General features: G+C 43.3%; 1 protein-coding gene across 2 annotated transcripts in view; it reads left to right on the top strand.

Annotated features, from left to right (window-relative positions):
- Nucleotides 1-22,308, top strand: part of DPP6 (dipeptidyl peptidase like 6) — a 612,774-nt gene that overhangs the window by 576,936 nt on the left and 13,530 nt on the right. For both annotated transcript variants that reach the window (XM_074986299.1, XM_074986298.1), the window contains 3 exons: nucleotides 3,627-3,674; nucleotides 15,201-15,299; nucleotides 18,354-18,423. In XM_074986299.1, coding sequence (XP_074842400.1) covers nucleotides 3,627-3,674; nucleotides 15,201-15,299; nucleotides 18,354-18,423 — 217 coding nt within the window. The remainder of the gene's footprint in view (nucleotides 1-3,626; nucleotides 3,675-15,200; nucleotides 15,300-18,353; nucleotides 18,424-22,308) is intronic.

The following is a 22,308-nucleotide window of genomic DNA, read 5'->3' as shown; positions in this document are numbered from 1 at the left end:
ATCCACCATGAACATATCCAATTCTTATTTAAAGCCCAGTTATATTTTTGGCCTTTACAACGTTGCCTGACAAAGAGTTCCACTGGTTGATTCTGCATTCTGTAATGAACAAATTCTTCTTGTTCGGTTTAAAACTCCTCTCTAGCTAATTTGCCCTTGTCGTTATGATGACATGGGTTAAAGTTACTTCCAACATGGATAATGGCTGACAGGTGTTTGCCTAAAAGGCTATGTGAGGAAGCCAATGTATTAGTTATATGACTTCAAATCTTGTTCCAGTGGCTATGGATTGAGCATCACTCACTCCAATATCAAACAGAAATACCTGGTGTACTGCATTCCACATGTCATTCCCCAGTGAAAATCTTTGGGCCTGGTATGTCTCTTACCTCCAAACCAGGAATGGGGCTGCAAGTGACTCTGGAGATGGTGGGGTTACGTTGATGTACACTGGAGCCAGTGAGAGAAATGAGCCATTTATACCACAAACCCAAGTTCCCTTGGCTTTCTGTTAACACTGGAGGGAGAGCACGCATTGCAGATTGATAATTGCTGTATCATTCCATGCTTCTTTCCCACACCCCCCCCACCCCCGGCAATCACCAGGCACACCCCACCCACTGCACTTCCATGCTGCTGGTGGTGGTGTAGGCTAGGCAGAGTGTGGGAAGCTCTATTCTGGACCAAAATAAGAGGTTTTGGAATAGTTTGATCTGATTGTGATCTCATTTACACTGCTTTTAGCCTGGTGCATTCAACTGATTTGCATGAATTTGCTACTTTTGATTTTTGGGCTCAATTCTGTGAAGTGCTGAGTGCCTTCAGCTCCCTTTGAAGAGTACGAGTGGGTACTAAAGGGTTCAGTACCACTCAGAATTAGATTCTCATGGGTCCAAGGCTCCCATCAGGGAAAGCATAACTTAAGCATATGCCTCAGTTCATCTGTATTCAGCAAAATATTTAACCAAGTGCTTAATTTTAAGCATACTCTTAAATCTTATTGGGGTTTAGGAATTTACATAAGTGCTTTGCTGATTCAGAGCATAATTGAAAGCAGAACCAGGCCCTGATCTAGAGTAAGGAGGAGGAGAAATGCTCCTGCTTATTGGTATTATTTAAAAAAATAATAAATAAGTGGAGTATGTCAGGATTTAGGAATCCCAATCAAACTTCCATTTGACAGGTCTCCAGAGAGACTCAGAGTTCTGTGCAAACTGTGCCCTCGCTCTGGTTCTGTCATCTCTGAACATTTCATCCAACAAATTAGATTTTGCGATGAGATCTGTAAATGACAATGATGGCATTTGCCAGATGGTGTGTGTATTGTAACTGTCACATCATTACAGGTTTAAAATTAACGTATGAGAAGGCAGCTCGTGAACATACACTGTGTAATTTCCAGAATTCAACTCCACAGTGGCAGAGTTGGGCCATTAGCACATTGTGTGTGGTAAAAAGCAGTTAAGTTGAAAAAATGTCTGTCTTTTTAAATAGGCTACCCTCTAAACTAGTCTGTTCAACTTGGGTTAAATGGTAACACTGAACGACTTTATTTGCTACATGCCTAAAATATAGATTTTTTTCTCTCAAGGGCTTAACATCCTGTCCAGTACTTACCTGTGTAATTATCAGGAATACTTAACTACAGGAATAAACTCTCAAATCAACTGGATGACTCTATTCAGTCAACTGTGTCTACTATTACCATTTTTTTCCCACTTGCATGGAGAAAAATATGAGAATTCTAATTCTTTAGGGTTGTGGAGTTATAGATATAGATATAGATATAGATAATCTCCAAATACCTGTATTTGATATTACCATGAAATGAGAACCTGAGTGGGACCTTTGCTTACCTTTAAAACATTTCTTTGGAAGAAGGGCAACCAAGAGTGAGAGAATACCCAAACTAAAGAATACATAGTATGTGTAATGTCGCTGAACTCAAGAGAAATCAGAGCATATGCCATGTTGCTCACTTGCATTCCCTTCCTTGTATTTCTTTATTAGTAAGAGACTGATCAAGCTTCCGCTGAAGCCAATTGAAAAGACTCCCATTGTCCTCAATGGAAATTTGTTCAGGCCCTACTTGAATAATAATTTAACTTTGTTTCACCCCAAAACCCTTGGTGCAGTGATGGGGGAGGGAGATGTATAAATCAATATGTTTCTTATTTCATTATGTTGTAATAACTGAAATGCTGTACCAGCCTCTTCAGAAATATTTAGTCCTGTGTTGGAAATGGACTGTCTATTCAGCTTGCCACCTACAAAACAAAAGTACTAGCCTCGCTCTGTGCCCTGTGATGATGCAGTTCCAATCTGAACCCATTTAGCAAACAGAGAATGAAAGAATCACATTGTTAATGGAGAAGATTCTCTGTTAACAGGGACTGAAAAATCAGACCAGCCACATCTGTCAAACTACACAGTGAATAAACCTACTCTGCCCCCATTCATATCAGCACTACGCAAATGGCAAAGCCGTCTGAAGTGAAGAATGATATAAACTTGGCAACAGTATGCTTTCTCTATATCAGATCCTGATCTCATTTACGCTGGTGTAATTCTGGAGTAACAACATTGCCTTTAACACAGTTCTTGTTTGACTTACACCAGTGTAATTGGCATCAGAATCTGGTCCATTCAATTAGATTGATTCCTTCTGTTCTTTGTGAAGAAAACATACAATATTTTTGTGGTACTTTCTCCATTTCTGAGGAGAAACACATATAGAGCTGTACAGTAAACCCTTGAGATATGTACAATCAAGTTGCGCATGTGTCAGTTTAACACAACTGCTGCCCCGACAGGAGTGGTTTCCCGCTCCTGTCAGGGGCAGCAGTCTGACTTTTGCCATTATTCCGGAATATCTTATTTTGAAATAGCCCCTGTTTCCTGTCTATACAGCCCCCATTTCAAAATATCTATTTTGGAATAGGCACTATTCCTCTTAGAATGAGGTTTACAGAACTCAAAATAAGCCATCCGCTGTTGCAAAATTATTTCAAAATACCAGTTGCGTTGTTCAGATGCTTACAAAGTTATTTCAGAATAGCACCCATTATTCCAAAATAACTTTGCTGTGTAGATACACCCTAACACACCTTCTGCATGGAATCCTTCAGCAACGAAGGGCAGTTACAGACAAGCTGTTATCATGTTGCACAATAGCTATGCACTACATTTCTAGGGTGAACTTGTGACGTTTCATCATTTTGGAACGTGCCCGGTGTTCGATTAAAAAGAATCCATACAGTATCTACGTAATTGCAACTATTAACCAGTGGACATCAAATGTAAATGCTTTGTGCAATGTTTGTGTGTCATTAGATAAATTAAAAAGCAAATGATTTAACTGTGTTTGAGCTAATTAAAATATTTACAAATGAAAGAAAGATGCATTTATGGTCCCATGGGAAAAGGGCCTTGAAGTCTCACGTCTTGGAGTTTTCAGTGCTGTCATTTATTCATACCTGGGTGATTTGCTTTTTAGATTACTCTTCCATGACACGTTATTCTCAGGAGTCTCCAAACTTTGAAGATTCAAAACCAGGTTTACATGTACACATATATGTCTCTGAGTTTATTGTAACCAAGTGCCTTTCTTTTCCCTTCTTTTCAAGGTCCACGAGTTCCGATTGTGACAGTTCATAACACGACAGACAAACAAAGTAAGTACTGGGCTTTATTCTGTACCTCCTCAATGAAAAGCAGTCAAGCAATGTAGTAAAACAGCCATTCTCCATTAGACTTTCAACCAGAAGCACCCAGACTTTACCTGTACGTGGGCCACAAGGGCATCTTAGTGGAGCTGAAAGGGCCAAAACTAATATATATATTGTCCTGAGCAGATTGCTAAGCAGGTGGTGTGCCTTTCGTAAAGCTCATTGTGCTAGAATGCTGTTACTCTGTCTTCCCCTGCTCTGGTGTGTGTTCCACCTACCGGCTGTATGGTTTTGTAGCCTTGACTGAAATTTCTTAGTGGTGAGGGCTGTCTTTAAGCAAGGGTTTGTACAGCACTTAGACTCGGGGAGCCCTACTTGCTGAAAGGTGTTGTATGCAATACTGTAATATAAATAATAAGCAATAATAAGAGACTGCTGAGGAAGTGTAGTCAGCAGACAGCACAGATTGCATCGAACAGTGATTATCATTACTGTGTAATGTGGCCCATGGCTTGAGCAGACGTAGCTCCCAGCCAGAAGGCCTTCTGGAAATGTTGTCTCCGTGGGTCACACCACCGTAGTAAAACTAAGCATAGCTGCATCTGACCTTCACTGGCAGTTCTTGTTTCACATGTAAACTAATGGGCTGAGCATGAAAGAATTAACCAGATTTTTCTGCGCCATATCCAATGACTATAGGATTTGTTATTCTGCTGGCTGGCAACTTTCAAGTAACAAGCAGTCCTGTAGCACCCTAAGGACTAACACATTTATTAGGTAAGGAGCTTTTGTGGGCAAGACCCACTTCCTCAGATTTAGAGTAGACAGTTCGAATCCAGGGTTTAATAAATAAACAAATGGGTTCATCTTTAAGGTGCTACAGCACTGCTTGTTATTAGTGTAGCTTCAGACTAACATGGCTGCCCCTCTGAGTCTATTCACTTTCAGGTAGTAATAAATAGCTTTAAGAATTACTAAGGGGAATGATTTCACAGGTGTGGAGGGCAGTTTGAGGACCTTCTACATGCTAGGCTGTCACTCGAACCATTGCAGGTTAATTCCTGAAAGTTACTTTCAGAGAACTATTTCTAGAAATGTTACTTATAGGTTTGCTGATGTGAAGCGAATTAGAAATAGCAGCTGTCATTACTATTGTGGAGAGTTCCACTATCCAAACATATTTCTTTGTTGCTCTTTCATTAATCTGATACTATGTCATTATGGAAAAGACATAGTTAAAAACCAGTTGATGAAGTGATAAAAGCCATTACAATAGGAACGTACCAAGTGTGGTAGTTGGGGAGGGCAGTTATGTACTGATAAGAGCACTGATCTTGGACTAGGATAGTGTTTCCCAATTTCATTTGGCCACAGAGCCCTTTTAAACTCAAAATAATTTTGTGGAATCCCATTCCCAGGCTCTACCCTCATCAGTCCCCAAACCCAACCCCCATCTCCAGGCTTTACCCACCTCAGCCACCAAATACATCCTCTATCACCAAGTTTTACCCTCCCATCCCGCAAACCCCAGCCATCCCCACGCTCAGCCCCTCTCAGCCTCAAACCTGCCCCACCATCCCCACAATTAAACTGCCTCAGCTCCAACCCTCTGGACTAACCCATATGTGACATTGGCCGGGGAGCCACATGAGCACAGCCCACACTGGGCAGCCACATGAGCACAGTGGAAAGAAGGCCGTTCCACTGGTGGGGGTGAGCTGAGCCATGGAGGGGTGTGGCTGCTTGGGGAGCGCGGTGCATCAGGGGGCTCTCTGTCTCCCAGTTGTCTTAATGGCCAGATCCCTCCTGCTGCCCATTAAACCAATTAAATTTAGTTCTACTGTTTCTGTGGCAGCAGGGCAGGAGAGCCACAGAGGAGTCAGCTATTGTAATGGAATTGTCTCATGGAACCTTTATTTTCACTTTGTAGAAGCCCATTTGGGAAGCACCAGACTAGGGAGTTCTGGATTCTATCCTCAACTCTGCCATTAGCGTTATTATTAATTTGTGGTAGTGTCTGGGTGCTCAGGTAATGTGGCAGGACTCCACAGTACAAAGTAAAAAGTCCCTGCCCCCAGGAGCTTACAGTCTAAGTAAGACAAGAGAAAGCAGGTAGACACAGCGAGGCTGGGGAGTCCAAAGAGCAACGAGGCAATATTGTTTAAGGTTATTTCTACACTCACCATGGTGTGTAGCATACGTACCCTGCACACACCACTGTAAATAGCAAGGTAGAGAGCACTGATTAGACACACCCGAACCATGGCATGTATATCCTACACAGCCTTTTGTGTGCCCAGGAAGTCCTCCATCCACACTTGCTGCTTTTTAGCAGAGTAGTGTCTTGGTGCTGGAGCATTTCGACCTGACATCTTTGTTGCTCAAGTCCTTCACTGCTTCATGTACCAGCTGCTGGAGTGTAGACGCAACCAGCATTTCACTGTGATGTGTAGCTATACATGCCCTACATCTCACCACTGGCATAGACAAGACTTAAAACAACCCAAGAAATCCAGGGTGGGGTTAAAAACCACAAGGGTGAACCATATGATGGCAGCAAATAGCATGTTAGTTCTATGAATTTTCGGGGCAGGGGACACACTTACTTAGGAGGTGATCTGCTAAATGGAAAGAAAAGGGAGGGTAAGGAGGTAAGGGTGACAGGGTGGGAGGGATAGGTGTGGAGTAAGGTAAAATGTGTGGACTTAGGCTTGCTTAGTCACTCTATGCCTCAGTTTCCCTATGTATGAGATAGTACTAATTGAATGCCTCAGAGGGGTATGGTAGTGAGAATGAGCTAGATTCTGCCATCATTTGTACTAATGTGAATCTGGAGTATCTTTATTCACAGGGGTCAACACCTAATACTTCCAGGCCTGGCTTTTGTGACTGCCACTGTAGGGGAAATGAGAGGTGTTTCAGGGCTCCATGCCACTGTCAGAGGCTGAGATTGACTGTCCTTGGGACATGGATAGGTGGCTGTTTCCTGTCCTGCCTGCTTGTTCCTATATTAACATTAATGGCCAAGCCCTCCGTTTGCTCCATCCCCAGCAGAGAATGGGGCTTATTTCATCCAAAGCCAGAGAGGGTTAACTGTCCCCTTTCCTCCTCCCCGACAAGACAAAAAAGTGTTTTTACAGAGAACAGATACTGGACAGTTACTTAACCTGACCCTGGCAGAACCAAGACCAGCAGACAGCTGTCATTTGTCTTAAAACATGCCCAACTCTTCACAGCCATGGAAAGAAAGGCAAGGTCCCTTCTCTGCAACCCAAAGCCAGAGTCATATTTCAACTGTAAGCAGGCTGAGGTGGGGACCCTGTTTTCCCCACCTCTGTACAGTGTGTAGCCCTGACATGTAGCTGGGGGGCAGGGAGGGTGTCTCTAGGGAATGCAGTAAAGTTTATAATAAATAATAGGAAGACTTGATAGACTCCAGCTGCTTGGCATGGCCCCAGCAATGCAAGCAGTCATCAATCTGGCATAACTGACGTTGTGGCTATGCAGTGGTATCAGAGCAGGACCTAGCAGCCAGAGCATTCCAGTGAACCTGCCCCACTGCAGGGCTGAGTACCCTCATTTCCCATTGCAGGCTGTGGAGCTGAGGGCCCCTTACAGGACTCTGTCTGTGGCAGGAGACTGGGTTGGGCACAGAGGGTGTGGGCATAGTGGATGCTGAAATCCAATAGGCAGATATCACAAAAGAAATTACTTGGAAGGATGGAAGGGACAGAAGATGTGCAGCAGGACAGAAGTGGGTGATCGTTGCAAACACAGGGAATATCCCAGAAGAAACTGCAAAGCCAAGATTTTCTTACCAAATAACAAGCCTAGACTTGAGCAGTCTTAGGGTATGTCTTCTGCTTTGAGCTGGGGCTGTCTCTCTCCCAGCTGGAGGAGGCGAACCTGTGCTTGTGCTACTCAAGCTAATGAAGCCAGGGTGATGCAGTGGAAGGGGCTCACCCACTGAGTATTCACCTAGCATCTTGGACAGATGTGGCTAACCCCTGCCACCATAGAATCACGAGGTTGGAAGAGACCTCAGGAGGTCATTGAGTTGAGTCCCAAAGCAGGACCAACTCCAACTAAATCATCCCAGCCAGGACTTTGTCAAGCCAGGACGTAAAAACCTATAGAGACAGAGATTCCACCACCTCTCTAGGTAAATTCACACTGTTGTGATTACTCTTTGTTTTTAGCAAACTAGCTTGATCGGTGCTAGTGTGGGTATGTCTCTTTGAGTGTGGAATTACACCTCAGTTCAAAGTGCAGACAAAATCCTAACAGTCTTTTTGGACCTGGACTTGGTCCAGCACTCTTTGCTTAGATAAATTGTCCACTGAAAACAGGATCAGGCCTGACACAGTAGTATGATGGCTAAAGAAGAGCACAAGGCCCTGCCTGTTGCGAAAGCATTGTGTGTGTGTGATTTCATGCATCCTGCTCTCTTAGTGCACTTTGATGACTATGCAGTTCATTCACTTCTCCCACCCCTTCAGAAGAGTCTTGTACTTCAACAGAGCAGGCCGGGTACAGTCACAGATGTGTCTCTGAATTATTTAAAATTAATTCCTGTAAGAATGCAGTTGTGGCTGGGTAAATTATGGTTAGAGAAGCCATATAGTTTAAATTAATATGGGGGTTGTGAGAAAAGAAAAACAAATAAAAAGCAAGGTTTGCCTATCGTATGGTCAAAAGACATATGAGAGGGTAAATCAGAGTAGAACATGTCTGCTTTGATGTATACTACAGCTTTCGTTGTTGAGCCCTGTGTAGAATAGTGTGCTTCCCCAGGATATTGCAGGGAGGATATTTTATACACTGTAACAGGCTCTGATGCCTTCCGAGTGCCATCTGACTCCATTTCCCCTCTTGGTTCCTCAGATAACTCAGGCTTCTCTCTGTTCAATAGTACTTCTCCTTTGGTCCTGGTTTTATTGGTCAAAATTGGTTAAAAACTAAAAATAACACAAACATTCTTCTCTTTCCTCCCTCCTGCAACCTTAAACTGAGCCCAGTCCCTCCTGTATCAGGGACCGTCTCAAAACTCCCCTGTTGTCTCATGGTCATCTCTGCTAAGAAACTGAGGCCAGGCCTTCATGCCTGGAAACTTACTTTGTATCTCAGGACTTCCATGCTTTACCAAGCCACTCTCAGCCCTTCTGAGTGGGAGCAGCTCCCCTGGTTTCAGGATCTTGCTGTGGAGATTGGCTTTTAAAAGTCCAGTGATGCAGTGGACCTAACTCAGGCTAACTTCCTGCCCTGGCCCCATGTCATCCCCAGAAGTGGTCAGCATGTCCCTTCCAGTGGCCCCCAGGTAGAGCAGAGAGGCAGTGGGTCTCTGCACACTGCCCCCGCCCCAAGCAACTTCACAGTCCCCATTGGCCAGGGGGTAGGGAGGTGAAGGCAGCAGGACCTCAGAGAAGGGGTAGGGCTTCAGAGGGCAAGGGTGTCTAGGTTTTTGTGATGAGATAGTTGGCAACAATACCTGCACAAGCCTGCCTATTTTCTGCTACTGTTTCCTTGTTGTCTGGCTCTTTGCAGGGTAATCTGTCAGACCCTCTTGAGAAGCTGTTAATGACTCACAGGTGGGCTGGACCACTTCTCTCTTAGTCCACTTGTGATGTACATTTAACCATAATTTATTCCTCTTCCCTATCGCCAATTAATTTTTCAAAGTTAAAAGTTTTCTTTAAGATTAAATTATTAACATGGACAGCCATGGAAATCAACAGCTTGTGTAGGAGCAGTTTTATATTTCTTTAATCTTAACATACTGTCTAAGTACCTCCCAGCATCTCAGCCTCTCTGTGCTTTCTACTGCTATCGTGACACAAACATTAGCATATTTTGTCCCTAATGGGGGCTTTGGTCTCTCTTCCCCTTTGCACCAGTTTAAGTCAGGAGTAACCCCACAACACTCAGAAGAGTTATAGTGGTGCGTATGTGAAGCATCTGAATCACATTTAGTCAGGCCCATCTCCAGTGAATAGAAAAGCACACACAGCACAAAAACACGCCTTTACCAGCTGTAAATGAAGTCCTCAATTGAAACTATAAAGGGCGCGATCCATAGTCTATGCAGACTGAAGGATGCCTACCTGAATATTTGGTAGAGATCTTGTTGTTTTTGGTCTCTGTCGGTTGGATCAGAGCAAATGTGATTGTACCTCAGGGCTTGACTGTAAACAGTGGATCTAGTTATGTGTGCAGGATGGAAGCTAGAAGGGTGTAAGTATAGCAATCAGTGGGTTTCCGGTACAGCGTGGTACCGATCAGGCCATCCTTGATTTGTACTGTAGTGTCCTGGAAATATATCTCTTGTGTGTAGTAATCGAGGCATAAGTTGATGGTGGGGTGCAGACTATTAAAGTCTCTGTGAAATTCTTCTAGAGTCTCTGTACCATGGGTCCAAATCATAAAGATGTCATCAATGTATCTTAAGTAGAGGAGGAGTAATAGGGGATGAGAGCTGATGAATCGTTGTTCCAGAGCAGCCATAAATATATTAGCATATTGTGGGGCCATGCGGGTGCCCATAGCAGTTCCACTAATCTGGAGGTATAAATTGTCCCCAAATTGGAAATAATTGTGGGTGAGAACAAAGTTACGGAGGTCAGACACCAGACTGGCTGTGGTGACATCAGGGATTGTATTCCTGATTGCTTGTAATCTGTTTTTGTGTGGAATATTAGTGTACAGAGCCTCTACATCCATTCTGGCAAGGATGGTATTGTCAAGAACTTTTCCGATGTTTTCTAATTTCCTCAGGAAGTCGGTATCTCGCAGATAGCTGGGAGCGTTGGTGGCATAGGGTTTGAGGAGGGAGTCGGCATAACTGGATAGTCAGGAGGTAACGGTGACAATACCCAAAATGATAGGGCGTCTGGGGTTTCCAGGTTTAGTAATTTGTGTTTCTGCAAGCTACCCAGTCCTAGGAAGCTACAGCATTAGAATCATGGATCATAGAATTCTAGGGCTGGAAGGGATCTCAGGAGGTCATCGAGTCCAGCCCCCTGCCTAAGGCAGGATCAACCCCAACTAAGTCGTCCCTGCCAGGGCTTTGTCAAGATGTGACTTAAAAACGCTAGGAATGGAGATTCCACCACCTCTCTCGCATTCCAATGCTTACCCACCCTCCTGGTGTAATAGTTTTTCCTAATATCCAAACTATACCTTCCCCTCTGTAACTTGAGACCATTAGGCTGTCTAAAACATTTCCATAAGCCAGGGATTGCTTCATAACTGCAGTTACAAGGAGGCTACATGACTTTGTCATTTTAACTACCTGAGAAAATGGCCTGCTTTGTATCTGCTTATTTTATGTTTCTCTCAATGGCAATGAGACTGAAATTATGACTAAGCCAGTCAAGATTTGGCCACAATTTTGGACTTTTGCATGCAGGTGATTTCATTTTGAACATCTAAAAAAGGCTGGATTTATTTTTCTTTTCATTTTCTTTTCCTTACACTTTGATTTTCCAAAGATAGAGATGTACCTGATTGCATATAATAGCATACCACTTATAATGCCCTCATTATATTGAGGACAGTACCTTAAATGGCTATTATATGTATAGCATAAGACCTATGATGGAACGTATAAAACATGTGACAGCAATGGCATAAAATGTGCTGAAAATATTAATGTAAGAGCTATAGGTACAGTAAAACCCCTATTTACATGATTTCAACTTACTCATTACTTGGATAAACACGAGTTGAAATTGTGACTGGTGGGGAGCCAGAAACCCAGCTCCCCTCTGCTCCTGGATCCCCTCCACTTGCGGGAGTTGGGAAACTGACCAGTGCAGCAGCCTACTGACAGTTTCCTGGCTCCCTCAAGGAGGTGAACCCGGAGCCAGTCTGCCTCCTGGTTTGCAGCTCTCTACTAGTCCTCAGAACCAGGAAACTGACCCGTGTAGCAGAACTGGCCAGTTTCCCAGCTCCCCCAAACTGCGCGAAATTCGACTTACGCATGGTTGCCCAAAAACAAAATCTATGCATAAGTCTGAGGTTTACTGTTTATAGTATTTAATGCAGAGGTAACTAGAAGTATGCACAAAAAACACATCATCTTTGCTAAAATGCAGGATTTCTACATTTGATTATCCTTTCCCTTGGTTCTTCATTTTCCAGCAATTATGACAGCTGCTTGTTACTAAATTTGCTCATTTAAATATGAGACCTTTACTCAATAAAGGGAGTTTGTCTCCGTATTCTGCAGTAATCTGATAACAATGAGGCACGCTGAATATTATAGAGTGCTTACATTTAATTAAGCATTGACCATTTGTACTTCACAGACTAATGTTCCCTGTAGTCCTAAAGCCGAAAAGAAAGTCCTTAAGGAGATGTGTCAATCTTTTCTTATTTCCTTCTCTCTTCTTGCCTTTCTCTGGATGCAATTATATGAACAAATAAATTGGCTTTAGTGAGCTCCCCTGTGTGGCAGACCTCTTTCTGCTGATAAAGCTAGTGGTGTGGGCCCTAATTAAATGAGAATTCTAATATTTAACTAAACTTAATAGTCTGTTGCTTTGGAGCTTTAGTGGGGGTTATGAATTCAATAGAGATGAGACAGGCTTTTTCAGAAACATGTTGAATAGTCATTAAACCATTATAGCCACTTGCAGAAAGATCTGTGAAATGTATTAGCTGGTAAAGGCGTGTTTTTGTGCTGTGTGTGCTTTTCTATTCACTGGAGATGGGCCTGACTAAATGTGATTCAGAACATGATTATGAACAACCTACAACATTATATTTCCTGGAGGGCCTGAGGGAGTTGTATCCTTAAGCATAAGTGTCATTAAAGTGCAGTTATAGTCAGTAAAATGTGTAATTGGTCTTGGGAAGTTCCATGTTATATTTTACTCTGTCTTCCAGATCAAATAGACCATATTTATTAGCGCTTCATAGGAAAATAAATTTCTGGGTTAGACACTCAGCTTAAAGAAGATGAAATTTTCTTGGGTCCAGATTTCAAGAGAGTTGGGTGAAGGATAGGCCCTGGCTGGAGAAGGTCCTTGTAGGTGAAGCTGAGACATCAGAACACATAGGTGAGATTCATGAACCATGCCTGCTTCAGCCAGAGGGTCAAAAGGCCATGATTAAAGCCATGATCCAGAAAAGTTACCCTGTGCCACAGTATTAGGGTGTGGGTATGAGAAGCAAAATCTGGAAACTCAGGAGTTACAGCTAGATGTGAAGAGATTGACGGAAGGAGGCTAGGGGCAGGTGAATCCTTGGCTGAAGGCCTGCTGGTGCCTCCTATGACAGTCATTTGGAAGAGTCAGAGAGCTGGGGTTTGAAGGACACCTGTAGGAGAGGGAAGCATTCTGATGATTCAGGCTGGCCACTGTGGTTGTATACCTCCATGTAATCCGGAATTGGCAGGGTTAAGAACTGGAGACACAGTCTCTAACAGCTTTGAGAGCCAGGGAGCTGCTATGGTACTCTTTCCAATGGCCTAACGCTGATGAGCTGTTAGGAGATAAGGGCTCTGAAGTAAGGTGCAGCCTGACCAGCCTTCACTTGCTGATGGGAATGAATTAAGCCTTTGCTGTCGAGGAGAAGGGAAAGAACACATCTTGCCAGAAAGGGTAAGAATGGAACCTAGCCTGAAGTAATGCTTTGCACTCTCAGACACAGTTGCTCCATGTTGCAGTGTGTCTCCTGGCCTCCTCTCCATTGATCATGTATTGCTGCTAGGAACCCTCAGACCTCTTCTGCTGAATGTATGCAGGGCTGCTCCAGGTCCATCATTAAGCTGTTTTGGTGAGATGAAGCTCAGCTGCTGGCCCCCTGCCTGGAAGGGAAGGGTCAGCTGGAGATGAACCATCCCATGAGGGCTAAAGAGTTTGTCTCCAAACCAGGAGGGAGGCTGCTTGCTCAGCTTTTAGGTACAACCTAGGCAGAAGGGAAGGGGTGCCGCCTGGAGAACAAACAACCAGGAGAAGCAAATAGCTTGGCAAGAGTCAGTGGAACAGCTGAGTGGAAGATGGCACTCTAGGGTACTGCATAGTACGCCTATATGACAGGGCCAGTTCTGGTACCAGACACCCATACATCCAGTCAGAGCAGGAATCACATGGGCTGAGCCCTCAGTTTTGGAATCCAGAAGCTGGGATGCTCAGGTTTGGGGGAACACTTGAAAATGTAGTGCATGGGCTTTAACCACTAGATCCCTCTGTGTGCTGGGTACAGAGCATAGTGCTGACCAAAGTGAGCTATTTAAAATGGGAGTCAGCTCTGCTGCAGTTTGCAGAGCTGCGTGGTAAACGATGAATGATGTCCTGTTTAGAGTTTTCATTGACTCTTAATTGATTTCACATTCCTGGAGAACTCTCAGACAGAGGCTACGTCTACACGTGCACGCTCCATCGAAATAGCTCATTTCGATGTAGCGACATCGAAATAAGCTATTTCAATGAATAACATCTACACGTCCTCCAGGGCTGGCAACGTCGACATTGAACTTTGACGCTGGGCAGCACCACATCGAAATAGGCGCTGCGAGGGAATGTCTACACACCAAAGTAGCACACATGGAAATAAGGGTGCCAGGAACAACTGCAGACAGGGTCACAGGGCGGACTCAACAGCAAGCCGCTCCCTTAAAGGGCCCCTCCCAGACACAGTTGCACTAAACAACACAAGATCCACAGAGCCGACAACTGGTTGCAGACCCTGTGCATGCAGCATGGATCCCCAGCTGCAGCAGCAGCAGCCAGAAGCCCTGGGCTAAGGACTGCTGCCCACAGTGACCATAGAGCCCTGTAGGGGCTGGAGAGAGAGCATCTCTCAACCCCTCAGCTGATGGCCGCCATGGCGGACCCTGCTATTTCGATGTTGCGGGACGCGGATCGGCTACACGTGCCCTACTTCGACGTTCAACTTCGAAGTAGGGTGCTATTCCCATCCCCTCATAGGGTTAGCGACTTAGACGTCTCGCCGCCTAACATCGATTTCAACTTCGAAATAGCGCCCAACATGTGTAGCCGTGACGGGCGCTATTTCGAAGTTGGCGTCGCTACTTCGAAGTAGCGTGCATGTGTAGACGCGGCCAGAATATTTTCCCTTAAATGTGCACCAGAACCCCCCTCTCTTGTCCCATTCTACTTAAACTGTGGAGTGAGCTCGTAATTTGCATTGATGCAACCCTAATCTGCTACTGTCTGATGCAAAAACAGTTACAGGAGCTAGACTTAGAAGGCTAGATGTCAGCTGGTGTAAATCCATTTAGTCTTATTGATTTCAGTGGATGCCATTTTATACCAGTCTTCATCTGAGACAATTTCTTTTTCTATAGAATAATCAAACCCATTATAATTCTTTGGATCTGGAGCATATTTCAGAAATAGTACAAAGTAATAACTACATATTACTTGTTCATCTCTCATCAGAGCCTTCCAAGGGGACTGTGTGTCTAGAAAATATTTCATTTACAAACATTAGGGGCATTGGTAAAATGTTAACTTGTCTATAAATAACTCCAAAGGGTTTGTGTGTTTTTTATCCTTATTCTTTCAGAAATTTTTGAGCTGGAGGTAAATGAAAACGTGCAGCTGACTGTAAATGATAGGCAAATGCCTAAAGTGGAGTATATGGAAATCAAGATAGATGATTACAGTAAGTAGCTTTATTTCTCCTTTTATTATTATTGTTGTGAAATACCAGTCATCTTGACAGGCAAGAGGAAAAATTAGTGTGGCAGTCAGCAGTGTCATTCAGTTTGGGAAGCAGTTGGTTAGGATGTGTTGCATAGAAAGAAGTTATTCTGGAGAAAGGAGTTGATGAGGAAGGCATCAGTCAGAGAAAAGGATAATAATTAGATTTTGTAGTAAAAACAGAATCATACTAAGAGATGACCTGATGTGGATCAGTTGTCCACCACAGGGCACATTTGCTCTAATGTAACTGGTTTATTAGTTAAAACAGATTTGCAGCGGAATATTGTATATGTTTGCTAGCTACATCCATGACAGTCTCTCAGTACAGAGCAGCAAATAGCAGTGAATCAAGCAGTAATCACCAATCAGGAGACATGCATGTAAGAGGTTTTCAGTCTCAGTGATACAGGTTTTTTTCCCAAAACCCATGCAATTTGATAGAGGTTGGGAAAAGCAGCTGTGCAAGAAAAGGAAAGGCAAAAGCAAAGTAAGATCTTATTTGCAGCAGAGACGAATGAAATTTGGAGCAGTTTGAAAATGTAGGTAGTCCTTTTTCCCCCACCTCCACCCCTCAATTAAATATTCTCTCCCTCATGTGTGTGCAAAACAGACCAGACTAAAAGAAGGAGCTGGGAACAAAGATAGAAATACACTCATCCCTCATTTAACCGTACTTTACTAATGAGTACTCACTAAAACGAGGGACATTCATACCTACCTTTGTTCAAAAAACGAGCAAATTTACCCCGCTTATATAAGCCAGCTGCAGGGTCCCTGGCTGGGGGCTGGGAGATCCGCAGCTCCGGCCCAGCCCGCTCCCACCACTCCCCTGGCCTGCAGTTCCCTGCACACTCCCTAGCCTGGCCTGCTCCCGACACCCACCCCAGCCCATCCCCGAACTCCCCAGCTCGCCGCACCCTCCCCCCCAGGTACCGTGACAGGAGCCCAGAGGAACGAGCTACAACCTCTTCCACTGGAGCCGCCACCAGGTTTTAACCCTCCCTCCTGCTCATGGCCCCAAACTGCCCCCAGCCTTTAACGCTCTGCAACCACCTCCCAACCCAAGGTTCACTCACCTTTCAAAAGCAGCGCCACATGCTGCCACTTCTTCACTGAGTTAGGAGCCCTAGCAGCCAGTCAGAGACTTTAATGTGTATTTAATGGTAATTTAGTGTCCCTCTTACGAGTTTTCGCTTACAAGCAGAATGTTGGGAACCAATTGTGCTCATACAGCAAGGGATGAGTGTAGATGTACTTAATAATGACAAAGCAGGACCAAATAGTTCAGACTTTTCCCACCAGCCTCCTTAGCTGCACCCACAACATTTTAAAGAGCATCTGTTTTGTTTCATGCAAGCTCCACATATGACATCCCAAAACATGTGATGGCTCACACAGATAGTAATCTCTGCATGGCATTTGTGTGGCTATACTTGAGAGTTAGGGAAACAGGACTGAAAACATGTTACTTGATAATTTCTCTCTGATGGGGCTGGTCATAGTAAAGGTTTTCTTCAAGTGCACTGTAATAGAAAACATACTTTCAAATACAACATAGATTGATGCTTACAGAATAAGGCATGAGAGATACTGTGTTACTGTGTAATCTGGACCAGTGTATGGTGTTATAAAACATGAGGCCCAAAGCCAAGTTGCTGTGGCTATCTGAATACTGCAATTATTACATAAAATGCTCTGTCTCAAACATTCTTATCATGAAAAGAAAATGATGCCAAGAAATAAGGAAGACAGTTGTGCATTTCCTGAACAGTATGAGCAAGAACAGAAGTTCAGTGATGGACTATCATTTAGATCCAACCCTATCCGCACCACATGAGCCATTTCATAATTATATTTTAAATGTACAAAAATAACTCAAGAACTGTTACTAACAGTATTAACTGCAGTTGTTGGTGCAACTATCATCTGCTGATCTTAACTAGCCTGTTTTTCATGTGTAATAAATACAAAACTGGCTGTATTTTTTTCATTGCCTTCACCATGTACCCAAGGGCTGCCCTTAAGGTGTCACAGTAACAGGAGGAGTTTGTGCCGTGTTTTATGTATATTTGAAGTCAAAGGCTGTGCCTCTGATTGTCCCAGGGCCATTGATCCCATTTATAGTCCATTAGCATTTAGACTGAATAAGTAATTAGGCCAAGTGTCAGGAAATAATTGCAAAACAAACTACTTAAACCTAGTGGTTAATCCGTATATTAATTGTATTGAAAATCCCACTAATACTGATTTAATTGGTATCCCTTTAGTAACCTGGATCATAGTTAATATTTTAAAAACAGACGCTTTATCATTAACACAGAAATCATTTGTGTGGGAGTTTTTGTATACCGCTTGGTGTCAAGAAGTGCATCTCAGAGGAGTTAAATGAAGTTTTTGGGGGAGTGCCATAACACAAGGGGGGCTTAACAGGGCTTTCACACACACAGATTTTATACCAGTGGAACTCTGCCAACTTGGAGTAGGTTCTGCTCTGTATTATACCAGAGGAAGTGAGATCACAATTGACCCCCTGGAATTTAGGTTTAAGAGGCAAGTCCATCCCCTAACTGTCTTGAAGCCCTTAAAACACAAAAATTCCAGCTGTCAGGTATTCAACCATGTTTTAATTGGCAATTGTATCTCATGTCCTTTCTGTCATAACCTATCACCACCTTCGCTTTCTTTGCCTCCCAAAAATATTGATTCCTGGCAATGTCACTCATCTAGCTGCCTAAAGGGAAAAATAGTAGCTACTGCCAGATGTTAATTGTATGATGTGTAAGTGATGCATGTCTCAATACCTCACTCTAGTTTAAATTTCTTGTCACCCCCCGTTATTACAGTCTGGATCTTATCCTTGATTACATCTGTGTATTTAGGGTTTTATGTATCAGACCGTCTTATGGAATGCTGTTTTACTTCTATTGATAAGCAGACACAACATTGTAAAAATATATTGTAGTTATCTCAATGTTCCAATATTAAACTCTTGTTATTTGTTATTTTTGCCTAGAATTGCCCATGCAAATCTTAAAGCCAGCAACCTTTGCAGACACCATACACTATCCTTTGCTACTCGTTGTGTAAGTTTTCTCATGTTTATTTGTAATCTGCAATTCTTATTTTTATTTGCAAGCACCTAAAAGCAACTAAGACCAGAGCTGCAGAGTGCTAGGCACTGCAGAAACATAAGATAAAAGATGGTCCATGCTCTGAAGAATTTGCAATCTAAAATCCCGATTCTGTAATGAATTATGCACTTGCTGACCTATTCATATTTTAGCTAAGTCTACACTAGTCGAGTTTTGTCAACAAATCCTGCAGAGCATCTACACACAAAATGTGTCAACAAAACTTGGCACTTCCTCCAACAGCATTCTGCCTCTCTGCGATGAGGAATAGCATATTTATTGGTGGTTTCAATCGACCAAACAGCCATGTAGATGTTTTGGGGGACCCTCCATTGACAGACAGGGCTTCCGGTTCACCGGGTAGGCCATTCGGTCGGGAGAGCAGCTGGGCAGTCTGGCTGCTCACTGTTGACAGAGCAGATCGCTCTTTCGATCTGCTTTTGTGTGTAGACGTAATCTGTCAACAGAAGTTTTGCCAGAAGATCTCTTCCAACAGTAACTTCTGTTGACAGATTGCTGTAATGTAGATGAAGCCTCCAAGTATTTCCATTGACCTTAAGTGCTTTTGCAGAGACCTCTTATGTCTAGCCATGTGCAATGTTGCGTATCAACTATAGACAATACTCCCTTCATCCTATACCAACTTGTTTAAACTGAAGCTATGTCTACAAAGCAAGTAAGATTTCACAGCAGTGAGTGTTAGAGCCCAGGTCTGTAGACTTGGGTTCATGCTAGAGATCTAAAAATGTCTGAGTGGACATTTGGGATCGGGGAGTCTGGAGCTATTTTTAGTGCCATAATATGAACCCAAGTCTATAGAACCAAGACTCTTGAGACTGTTGCCATGAAATCTTGCTTGCTCTGTAGACCTGCCCTAAAGACTTTCATAGTTAAAGCCAGAGGCGATCTGTCAACAGAAGTAACTGTCAGAAGAGATTTCCCAATAAGACTTCTGCCACACTCAAAAGCCAATCAGAAGAGTGCTCCATTCTGTCAAGAGCAGCCACACTGCCTGACCACTTTCTCAACAAAACAGGCACCCAGAAGCACAGCAGACTGGGCTATCCATTCTTCTGGATGCCCTGTCTGTGGAGAGAAGGTCCCCCAGAGCATCCACACAGCTTTCTTGTCAACAGAACCTGTTGACAAAAGGCACTCTTTCTTATCTGGGAGAGGCAGAAGATTGTCGGCAAAAGTGCTGGCTTTTGTTGACATACTGTCAACAAAATGCATTTTGTGTGTGGACATTCCACCAGTTTTGTAAATAAAACTACAGGTTTGTCAGCAAAACTTGCTAGTGTAGTCATAGCCAGAATGCTAGCTGATCCAAAGCTATTTCAAGAGGATAAAGGAAATGTCTTTAAAAGGTTGGGGGTGGGCTGCTTATGGAAGAACTGGTTGAATGAAGACTTCAATTTATTTTCAAAAATTCACCTTTTGCTACCTTTTGGGTGATGCTCAGGGGATAGGTAAAGACTTTCCAATCTTCTGCTGAAATGGGGACCTTTTTTTAAGTTCTTCAAATAGATTTTCCACTGAATAATTTGTGTCATCTCTCCACTACAAATAACAGTGATGGCTCCACTCCCCTCTTCCAAATTGCTTATTATCTCTCTCAGACCTGGCTACAAATACTGAAAATTGCCATGGGCAAAAATGGGCAAGGCCCTAATGAAAATTCACTTTAAACATTAACAGAGAGTTGTGAAATCAGCTTTTCTCTATACTGCAACTATTAGGAGAGATCATTTTTATTTTACTGGATTCTATTGTACATTCCCTCCCTCCCACAGCTACTCAATGTTATAATTTTAGGGAATCTTTTAACAGTACTGTGTGTGCCCACTACCTCTTTATGGGATATATTGTCTTCCTGTTAATTGTGGCAGCCACTGCTGGAGAATAGTGTATATGTTTACTTTCCAATGGGCTACTATAGCCTCTGAAAAAGCTTAAACCTCTAGTTAGTCTGCCCTGTGGTCCTAGAAATAGTAGTTAATAACCAGCCACCTCTGTCCAAAAGGTGTCCCCCTTATAGCAGCACTTTACTGTTAATGCCATCTATCCCAGCAACTGAACTCTTCTTTCAGGGAGTATATTGAGTCATTTAGGCCCAAATCCTTAAAAATTTTTGAGGCTTCTACCTCCCATTGATTTCAAGTAGGACTTCACTTTGCTGAGAGAAAGGAGTCTGATCTAGGAAGGAAGAAGGCAAAGATGCATTGCTGATGAATTCCAAGTCACCATCCTTCAGCTTCTTTCAATGAAGGACAAAAACACTGCAATAAAAATGCTTGCCACGTCACAAAATTACTTTTGGGGGAAAAAAAAAAAACCTTCATTATACAAGTGCTTGAGGAAGATTGGTACTCATCAGGCTAATGACACTTGATTAGACCACCTCTGAAAGTGGTACTCCTGGGTTTGTGTGAAGCAAATGCAAATAACTAAAGTAATGTGCATGTTAAAAAACTGAGATACATTTACTTGTGTCTCTGGGAGCCTATAAAAGGAACTGAGGTAGGAAAGGGTGGTAACCCTCGTCATTTAGAACTAACTCAACACAATCTCCTGTCCCTTACTCACCCTATTTCTGTGGGCTCATTGTAATTTCTGTTTTGTACAGTTTGAGAAATTCAGCTCAGCACTATTTGCAGTATTTGTGTGGTCTTGTGATCATTTAGGACTAAGGGTATGTCTATACTACAGAGTTATTCCAGAATAGTTTATTTCAAAATAGCCCCAAATCCCTACCTACACAGCCCCTATTCTGAAATATCAATTTCAGACTAGGCACTATTTCTCATGGAAAAAGGTTTACCAAATTCCAAATAAGCTATCCACTCTTTTGAAATTATTTCAAAATAGTGGTTGTGTGGTGTTGATGCTCACAAAGGCCGTGTCTACACTAGCCCCAAACTTCGAAATGGCCACACAGATATAATTGACGCACCTTGCCGCCACGTGGCTCGTCCCGATGGGGCTCCTTTTCGAAAGGACCCTTCCTACTTCGAAGTCCCCTTATTCCCATGAGCTGATGGGAATAAGGGGACTACAAAGTAGCCGGGGTCCTTTCAAAAAGGAGCCCTGTCAGGACGAGCCACGTGGCGGTGAGGCGCGTCAATTTCGAAGTGCCGCGGTCGCCCACATGCTAATGAAGCGCTGAATATGCATTTCAGCGCTTCATTAGTAAACTTCGAAATGGCCATTTGCGTGGCCATTTCGAAGCTTGGGGCTAGTGTAGACGTAGCCAAAGTTATTTCAAAATAATGGCTGTTATTCCAAAATTACTTCACCGTGTAGACACATTGTCCATGTCTACACTACAGTAATCTTTTGGAAGATCTTCTTTCGAAAGAGCACTGACACACACCAAAAAGCAAATCAAAAGAGCAATCTGCTCTTTCAAAAGAGAGGGTCCACACAACCCCCACTATTTTGAAAGAACAGGCCAGGAATCAAAAATTCCAGCACCATGAGGACCACTCTTTTGAATAAAGGGCCCCTGGAGCATCTAAGCACATTTTTTTTCTGAAAGAATCTTTCAGAAAAACGTGCTCTTCCTCATTTGGGAGAGGAAGAGGGCCTCCGGAAGAAGCACCACTTGCTCTTTAGGAAGAAGGCCTTATTTCCCTAAAGGACTTGCTAGCATAGACATGGGCACTCTAAGCGCCCTCAAAAAGCATGCAATCCAAGGCCTTGATCTTGGAACCACAGCTGCATTGGTGGAATCCGATCGGAGGGGATGGGGTGGGAAGAGGACAGCCCTACTTACACATCCAGAATTTCTCTGAGAGGGATCACTTTTCAGATGATCACTCCACCCACTCATTGCAA

Source organism: Carettochelys insculpta, chromosome 2 (genome assembly GCF_033958435.1).
Source record: "Carettochelys insculpta isolate YL-2023 chromosome 2, ASM3395843v1, whole genome shotgun sequence".
Classification (NCBI taxonomy): Eukaryota; Metazoa; Chordata; order Testudines; family Carettochelyidae; genus Carettochelys; species Carettochelys insculpta.
Note: the sequence above shows the minus strand (reverse complement) of the source record. Positions and strands in the feature narration are given on the sequence as shown.